The following is a 9,428-nucleotide window of genomic DNA, read 5'->3' as shown; positions in this document are numbered from 1 at the left end:
CGCATCTCTCACCACGCATGCATGACAGATACCCGACAATCAGCTGGCTGGTGGTGTGTGTGTGCATGCATGCACAGTGGGGCTCTTCCGGGAGACCTCTCGCATGCCGGCAGAAATGGCTCTGTGTGTCACTTCCGGCACGCGTGCCATAGGTTCGCCATCACAGCCCTATAGGAATCTGGCAGCAGGCATTAAAATATTAAAAGACATATTCGTGCACAGGAACAGGCATCTCAATCACAAAGCCCCAAAGAAGGTATATAAAAGCTCACCTACTCTCAACCCCATTTAGTCAGCTGCCCCAGAAACCTGCTGCTGTCACTAGTTTCTGGCTACCAAATAAACAGAGACATCCTTTCCTGCAGCCTGCCTCTATTTTATTTCCATCATTCTGTCTCCCGGTTTGAAACCGGACCTCGATTTTTCTTGCAACAGTGTGACCCACTGCCAGTCCTAAAATAAAGAACAGTGGGGGGAATGTGGAGTAAAGCTTCTAGTGAGGACCTAGACGGTGTTGTGGCCCGCCAGTGACTGATGGAGCTGGCAGCAGAGTCAGACAGTAGTGAGGAGTTTGGGGAGAAACCCAGGCCAGTCCCGGAGGCTGAGGAAGGCTCGGACGAGGGCTCTGCATCGGAGGCAGAGATGGGGCCAGGGCAAGGCTGGCAGTTATCAGCTGCCTTCAGGCTCGGACAGCAGTGAGGCGTGGGAGCTTCTGGAACCGGTTCCCAGCTTGCGCATAAGCAGAGCTGCCAAAAGTAAGGCACAATTAAGAACTCAAGGTCAATGTGGGAGTAAGGGCATTGGTGGACGGTGAATAGCCCCTCCCATCAGGATTAAAAGAGGAGCAAAAGGGGAGGGGGCTTTTGCAGGAAACAACTTGTTCGCTCATTCGTTCCAGCCTTGTGAAGATTCATCTGTATAACTCAGCCCTTCCTTGTCAGCACTGAGTGTGGAACTATTTACTGGGCAGCTTTCCAAGATAGATAAGGTCTGAGCTAATGATTATACCTTTGCAAGACTCTTTGCCAGGCTGTTGGCTGAATGTGAATGCAACAAATTCACATTCATTTAATAAAAGAGGTTTTGCCGCGACTCAGAGTTGGCTTAGTGTGTTTTGGGGGAAGCCTGCGACAGAACAGATGATGGCCGAGCTAGGACCGAATCTTTCTTTCTGAAGTGTCCACAAAGAGGGGGCAGGTCACAAATGTCCAGATGTGTTGGCACAACCACCCAGTCAAAGCTCACTCGTTTTCACACCCTCAACACCATTGTCTCTGTTCCACAACCAGATTTCTGGAAGTGGTTGGCCGCAGTCTACTCAATCTATAATGAAGTGTCCTAACTCTTGACCAGGTGTCTTTCCATAGAAGGTCCTCCATGACTCGTTGGGCTTAGAAACCTCATTGTACAACAGGACGAGTGACCGGTCCTCAGATGGAGATGCTGTTCTCTACTTCAGGAGGGTTGAGATAATTGTACGGCAGCGGAAGTCGTCGATTTCTCTCCACGATTTCCTGAGAGATCTTGCTCAATTGTTTTTGGAAAGTGGCGATGACCTTCTTTGGGCCTTCCTCAGTGAAATGTTCCTCAGGGTAGTAACCCAGAGATCTCTGGAAGGAGATGAAAGAAAGCCACAGTGAGGTCTTTTTTAAAATATACATCCATATTTTTTAAAATATACATCCATATTGTGTGTGAACAGAGCTGGTTATCATTCATATTAATCCATTCATCATAACAATATTAGTAATCGCTGTCACATTTGTCAGATTTAAATAATCCTCATTATACTGCCTAAACATACGTAAACAAAAAATGCCTAACTCCTCATCTTTATTTCTATCTTCATCTATGTTTTTCTTGTTCAATATAAACATTTCTCTATTATGTATAAAAAATTAATTCTTCATCATATCATTCATATTGATCCAATTCATACCTAGCAGTGTTGATAATCTCTATATCTACATCTATATCTACATAACTCTCTATCTATCTATCTATCTATCTATCTATCTATCTATCTATCTATCTATCTATCTATCTATCATCTATATATCTATAGGGCACTGCACACCAGGACAACTAGACAAAAGGACAGTTTCCCCCCGAATGCCATCACTCTGCTAAACAAATAATTCCCTCAACGCTGTCCAACTATTTAGTAAGACTGTATTACTGTTATTCTTCTCATCCTTCCTATTCCCTATCTCTTCCAACTTATGACTATAACCGTGTCGCTTGTATCTTTATATTTTTATATTGTTTTTATATTGTTTATTTGTTCTCTAGTATGATTTGGCTGCTTATGAGTATCACTGTGTTGTATCTTATGATTCTTGATGAATGTATTTTTATTTTTTCTTTATGTAACACTGAGAGCATTTGCATCAAAGACAAATTCCTTGTGTGTCCAATCACACTTGGCCAATAAAGAATTCTATTCTATTCTCTATCACATTTATCAAATTTTAGTGATTCTCATATTATTATTTAAAAATACATTTAAACATGCCTAACATCTGTAAACTTCTAGTCTTTCTATCTATTAGTTTTATTTTTTTCTTATGTACACTGAGAGCTTATGCAGCAGACAAATTCCATGTCTGTCCAATCACACTTAGCCAATAAAGAATTCTATTCTATTCTATTCTATTCTATTCTATTCTATTCTATTCTATTCTATTCTATTCTATTCTATTCTATTCTATATTCTGTTCTATATTCTATTTTCTATTCTATTCTATCATTCTATTTTTATTTTATTTGGTTTGTCAATTGCTTACAAGATAATACGTATAAGTAAAAATATAGTTATGAATACACATATACATATAAGAAAAATAAAAGAAACAATAGGACAGGGACGGTAGCAGAGGTGGGATTCAAAATTTTTAACAACTTGTTCTGTGGGTGTGGCTTAGTTGGTGGGCATGGCTTGGTGGTCATGTTATTGACTGGGCGTGGCCAACTCAGATAGCACCACCACTAGATGGACTCGCAACTGGCTGGCAACCGTACTCAACGAGTAGTCCTTCATGGGTCTAAGTCTACATGGAGGGAAGGAAGCAGTGGGGTGCCAGAAGGTTCTGTCTTAGGTCCAGTACTCTTTAATGTCTTCATAAATGACTGAGATGAGGGAATAGAAGGATAACTTATGAAATTTGCAGATGATACTAAGTTGGCAGGAATAGCCAACACCCAAGAAGACAGGCTCAAGATCCAGATGGATCTCGACAGACTAGAAGACTGGGCTGTATCTAATAAAATGAAATTCAATGTAGAGAAAAGGAAAGTCCTACACTTAGGCAAAAAGAAACCCAAAAGTACACACACAGACTGGGTGAAACCAGGCTCAATAGCAGGAACTGTGAGAGGGATCTTGGAGTCTCAGTGGACAACCAGCTAAAGAGGAGCCAGCCGTGTGCAGCAGCAGCCAAAAAAGCTAATGCAATCCTAAATTGCATTAACAGAGGGATACAATCCAGATCAAGTGAGGTACTAATACCGCTCTATAAAGCCTGAGTAAGGCCACACCTAGAGGACTGCATCCAGTTTTGGTCACCACACTATAAAACAGATGTTGAGATTCTAGAAAGAGTGTAGAGAAGAGCAACCAGGATGATGAGAGGACTGGAGGCTAAAACATACGACGAATGGTTGCAGGAACTGGGCCTGGCTGGTCTAGGGAAAAGAAGAACCAGGGGAGACAGGAGAGCAGCCTTCTAATATTTGAGGGGCTGCCCCAGAGAGGAAGAAGGGGTCAACCTATTTTCCAAGGGCAGACAAGGAATAATGGATGGAAACCGATCCAGGAGAGATTCAACCTGGAAATAAGGAGAAAACTTTCTGACCATGAGAACAATCAACCGATGGAACAGAAGTTGCCTTCGGAAGTTGTGGGAGCTTCATCCCTGGAGGCTTTCAAGAAGAGACTGGACTGCCCTCTGTCAGAAATGGTGGAGGGTCTCCCGCTTGGATGGGGGGTTGGACTAAGGGGTGGGATTCAATTTTTTTAACAACTGGTTCTGTGGGTTTGGCTAAGTTGGTGGGCATGGCTTAGTGGTCATGTTATTGGCTGGGTGTGGCCAACTCAACATCACGCACATTGAGGCACGCATCTCCTCTCCTGGCCTCTCATGACTGTGGGATGCTGCAACAGTCGTAAGTGTGAACAACAGCCATAAGTCACTTTTTTCAGTGCCATTGTAACTGTAATGGTCACTCCACACAAGCAAAGTACCAGCAAAGGAGGGGGAAAAAACTCCAGAGAAGTTCCAGAGACAGGAAGTCTAGTCCTGCCAAGAATGTAATAAGGGTTAGCGGAGAGGCAGTTTCAGTAAGCAACACCAGAATGTTTCCTTCCTGCCTCCCTTACAGGATTAGCCCTGTAATTTCTTCTAACAACCGGTTCTCTGAACTGCTTCGAATGTTAACAACCGGTTTTAGCGAATAGGTGCCAACTGGTAGAATCCCACCCCTGGTTGGACTAGATGACCTACAAGGTCCCTTCCAGCTCTGATTATCTGTTATCTGTTTTTATGTAAATACCTGAATGTGATTTATACAGGCAGTCCTCGACTTACAATAATTCATTTAGTGACCGTTTGGAATATGAATGGCACTGAAAAAGCGAGTTGGGATTGTTTTTCACACCTACGACCATTGCAGCACCCCCCTGGTCACGTGATCAAAATTTGGACACTTGGCAATTGACTCCTACTTATGACGGTCGCAATAGGGTCATGCGATTCCCCTTTTGTGACCTTCCAATGAGCAAAGTCAATGCGGAAGCAGTGATTCACTTAACAACTGTGGCATGGAAGGTCGTAAAATGGGACAAAATTAACTTTACTGTTAGTTCTTCATTCCTCTGAAGAATCTAAGTGAGCTGCAAATTTCCTCTGTCTCCCTTTTACAGGTGGTCCTCAACTTACGACTGTAAGGAAACCAGCCTATTAGGCTTGTTACTTTGTGACAAGTCATAAAGCGAGGATCACCATATGACCGATCCAATTTTACGAGCTATTTTTTGCAGCGGTCATTAAGTGAATCACCATGGTTGCTAAATGAATCTGCAGTCATTAAGTGAACCCATTGTTCTCTAGGAGGTGTTTTTGCCAAAAATAGGAAGCAAATGCTGGAGTATTTTTTTTTGGCAAAAACATTATTAATTTTGATTATGTGATTTGAGCATTGCAAACGGCACTTAGCTCCAAATATGTGATTATGTGACCTTGAGGGGAACCGTCAGAACTTCAGAACAGGGTCATAAGTCCCTTTGGCAGGGTGTGTTCTGTGGTAATTTCAAAAGATTGTATAAGATCGTCGTAAGTCGAGAACCAGGTCTTTCTTCACAACAATCCACAAGGTAACTTAGTCTGAGAGGCCAGGACTGAATTCAGACTTAAGACATGGCTTGTTTGACTGTGGTTTATTAACCAAACTAGGATTGTTTGGGCTTGCAAACCACGGTTTATAAATTAGAGTGTCACTGGACCGAGATGTCACTTTAAATCAAACCAGCCAGCACCACAAAAACATATTATAACACAACCTTGATTTGTCAAATTTCAGGGGGTGGGATTATTTAAAAAAACCCACGGCTAAATTATAGATTGGGATTAAAAATTCCTTAATCTTTCCTTCTCATTCATTTAATGACTCCATCATCCCTTGCGAGATGGAGTCTGGGCTACTGAATGGAGCTGAGTGTTTAGTGGCCGGATGCCCTTCCTGTTGCCAGCGCGGAGTTTTGTTCAGCAAAATAAAACAACATTGTACCCAGAGAGAAAAATATCTGCCTAGGATCGAATTTATAGCCTCCTGATTGTGAGGCGAGAGCTCTGCCTCCAAGCCACCGCGCCACCGTGCCACTGCGCCACTCCTTAATCCTTTCCTCTCGTGATCCCTTTAATTTGGCTTGCGATGCTGAAAATATCACCTCACCTTATCTCCTCGCTCTCGGCTGAGAAGCCACAAGATGAGCAACATCTGGCAGCTCGTGCTGACGTCCGGCAAGGTTTCCAGGATGTCGGCAAAAGTCATGCCGCCCTTGGATTCTGGAGGAGGCCTCCTCATGGTGGAAGGGTAGTTGGGCATCCAGGCTCCAAAATCAAACTGGAGAAGAGGAGAAGTTGGAGGTTAGCCTATCTTCAGAACTTTGAGCCGTTCCTTAGCTCCCGCTTGGAAAAAGATAGCGTTCTAGAGTTCTTTTCTGGAGGAGAGATCTAGAAAGGAGACCTCCATTGGCTCTCTGGGATGCCTTTCTACAGGTGAAACTTGTAGCTCCATCTCCAAGCGTGGAATCATCTAAGAAGCTTCATCTTCAAGATGGAGACATGTTTATTAAACCCCCTTTTTCATGCACACAGTGAGATTTCCGCCCATCTGATATCATCCATATATTTTGGCTTACTTTTCATAATATCTAGTTAGCATGGGGAGCCTTGGGTTGGAGTAAAGGGGGCAGATAGATGGTTCAACCCACCCCATCCTCCTATAGAGTTAAGGAAGAAGATAAGAGGACCTCCAAACCTGGCTATTGTTGACACTGGCATGGCGGACTGAACAGGTGAAGATTATCATGGTCAGATACTTTGTCAACTCAGCCACAGTTCCAAGATGTGCGGGGAAACCTGGAAGAATTTTTAAAAAATAAATATATTTTTTGGGATGGGATTACCTATTTATTAAGAACATTCATAGGACCTCCCGACTCAATCGCAGTGACCCTGGGCAGCTTACAAAAATAAAACTACAATAAAATTGAAATAGATTCCCACCTCCCAGGTGACAAACAATCAAACCAACCACTTGATGAGTTCTGTATCACCCCGGAGTACCCTTTCTAAAGAGTTTTAAGTGGCCTGGGGTGCAATCTTATCTCCACAAACAGAGGTGTCCAACTCTAACAACCTTAAGATTTGTGGACTTCAACTCCCACAATCCCCCAGGCAGCTCTTTTTTTTTCACTCTGTGAAAAAAAAAGTCAAGATATATTACATTGTCTGCATTCCCACTATCTACTAAGAAAGTTATCCAATTTAAAAAAATGCAATAGTCTAGCCACATTTATCTGTGTCCCATCAAGTGCTGAATCCTGCTGAACCTTTGCGGGCTGGGGAATTTTGAGAGTCGAAATCCACAAGTCTTCAAGTGGACAAGATCGGACACCCCACAGTTTAAACTGCCTCTGGCTGTTCTTGATTTCACACCTCGATCGTGGTGGGTTTGAGAGAAAAAGAATTTTATACCGGAGGATTGCCGCTGATGGAAACATTTTTCAAAGATTTCAGCCACCCAGGCCTGTAGCTCCATATCTTTCTCCACAGCTCCGTCGCTCAGATAGTAAAGGCCGATCATTCCAGACACAAAACTGCAAAGATGCAAAACATGGTGGGCAGGGGGACAGAAAGGTCATCCATCCTGGTATACAAGAGAAAAACTCACATTTGACAAAACAGCAGTACAGCAGCAGGGACTTCTGATAAACGAACGGGTATGTTGTGGTTCGCTGGCAGCTGGGACAGTGGGGAAGAACGGGGACCAGTCCAGGAGTCTGGGAGGACTCAGACAAAGATCCTATGTCCAATGTAGAGATGGGGTCAGGACCATCTGGGAGTTGTGTGCTAACTCCACAGCCTCCAGAGTCTGGCAGCAGCGAGGCTGAGGAACAAGGGGAGCCTGTTCCCAGGGCGCATATGCGCAGAACTGCTAGAAGGCGAGAGCAGCTGAGACAAAAGGGGTGACTCAAGAGTAAGGCTGGGAGGTGATTGCCCCTCCCATAAGGGATAAAAGACAGGCAAAGATGATGAAACCTTTGCAGGAAGCAACATTGTTCACTCTGTTCAGATTAATCCTCGAAACTCTGTGCGGACTTTGTATTTCGGTTGTTGTTTTTTACAGTTAATTTGGCACTTTATTTGTTGGCAGCAATTCAAAGGAGAGAAAGGTGGGTGCTTATCTCGAGGGACTGTTTGAGACTCATTACTGGCTGGGAATGAACATAATTCCCAGCGTTGAAATAAAACAAGAGTTATTTTATCTACATGTGTGCTTAATTACAGTCTCAGGAAGCTTTGGTTAGAACAGGATGGTAGAAAAGCTAAGAAGCCATTAGGGAAAAATTCAACCCACTGCTAGATATCAAACCCCAGCTCTATTTATGCCGATTGCTGTTTAAATTCCTTGTGCTTTCTCTTGAGCCAGTCAATATATCATTTATTAAACTTTTTTTTTAGAGCTACCCATCTCAATCAACGACCCTGGGTGTAACAAATTGTAACAGATTAACGGAGTTGAAAGGGATGTTGTAGGTCATCTAGTCTACCCCCACCCCTCACCCAAGCAAGGCTTCTGTTAATCAGAGCTGGCACATACCACGGTTTAATAAAACAGACAAAAATGTAAGACTGGGTTGCCTGTTTTGACTGCATTCAGCATTTCTTGCCCATTCTGATTAAGGAATGATAACCATCAGTTTTGCCCAGTGGTGGGATTCAATTTTTTTTTTTACTACCAGTTCTGTGGCCATGGCTTGGTGAGCATGATGTGGCTTGGTGGGCGTGGCTTGGTGGGTGTGGCAGGGGAAGATTACTGCAAAATCCCATTCCTCCCCACCCCACTCTAACCTGCTTTCCAGCTCCGTTCTCCTGTGCAGGGCAAACAAAGAAGATCCAGCCAATCAGCTGGGACTCGGGAGGTGGAGAATAGATGGGGGCGGGGCCAGTCAGAGGTGGGAATTGCTGGTTCTTCGAACTACTCAAAATTTCCACTACCGGTTCTGAAGAACCGGTCAGAACTGACTGAATACCACCTCTGCTTTCACCACATATTAGCTAGGAAACCACAAGCGTGTCAAATAAATAATCTTATTTCATGCAAGCCGAGATCTCCAATCTAGAGATTAACTTGCAGGCAAGATACTATGACATGAATTCCCCTATAAGAGTGTTTTTCCCCCTAACTTCAGCAGGTTTAAGATGTGTGGACTTCAAGTCCCAGAATTCCCACGCTGGTTGGGGAATTCTGGGAGTTGAAGTCCAGCCATTTTAAAACTGCTGTGGTGGAAAAACGCTAGATCCTGAATGAAAGGTGCCTCCTCATCAAGCCTGCAGTTCTGCCGTGTTGTCATTTCTCTCCCATTGCCTTCTATGGGGATCGCACCTCTCTATAGCACTCCAGAGCTTCAATCCGTCCTCCTTGTAGTAATAGTTGGGCAACGAATCTACTCCTCTGTCCCGCAGGTCGTCAGGGAGGCAAAGCATGGAGTAGGTCAGCTTAGAAAGACCCCTGGCCACCAGTTGCGACAGACCCTGGAAACCTGTGCCTATCATCTAGAAAGAAAGAAAGGAAGAAAGAAAGAAAGAAAGAAAGATAGAAAGAAAGGAAGGAAGGAAGAAGATAAAAACAAAAAGAAAGAAAGA

The 9,428-nt window shown here is 43.7% G+C and overlaps 1 protein-coding gene across 1 annotated transcript in view; it reads right to left on the bottom strand.

Moving 5' to 3' along the window:
- Nucleotides 1-371: 371 nt before the first annotated feature.
- The window catches only part of LOC113451314 (polyunsaturated fatty acid lipoxygenase ALOX15B-like), a 42,009-nt gene continuing 32,952 nt past the window's right edge, over nt 372-9,428 (bottom strand). Inside the window, exons 13-17 of the mRNA XM_087917289.1 lie at nt 9,169-9,338; nt 7,257-7,378; nt 6,538-6,638; nt 5,950-6,120; nt 372-1,610 (exon numbers count right to left, since the gene is read on the bottom strand). Of these exons, the coding sequence (XP_087773415.1) occupies nt 1,431-1,610; nt 5,950-6,120; nt 6,538-6,638; nt 7,257-7,378; nt 9,169-9,338 (744 nt within the window). The 3' untranslated portion in view covers nt 372-1,430. The remainder of the gene's footprint in view (nt 1,611-5,949; nt 6,121-6,537; nt 6,639-7,256; nt 7,379-9,168; nt 9,339-9,428) is intronic.

This window comes from Pseudonaja textilis, chromosome Z (genome assembly GCF_049901715.1).
Source record: "Pseudonaja textilis isolate UNSWEBS1 chromosome Z, rPseTex1.2, whole genome shotgun sequence".
Lineage (NCBI taxonomy): Eukaryota > Metazoa > Chordata > Lepidosauria > Squamata > Elapidae > Pseudonaja > Pseudonaja textilis.
The sequence above is the reverse complement of the archived record's forward strand: the minus strand, read 5'-3'. Positions and strand labels throughout refer to the sequence as shown.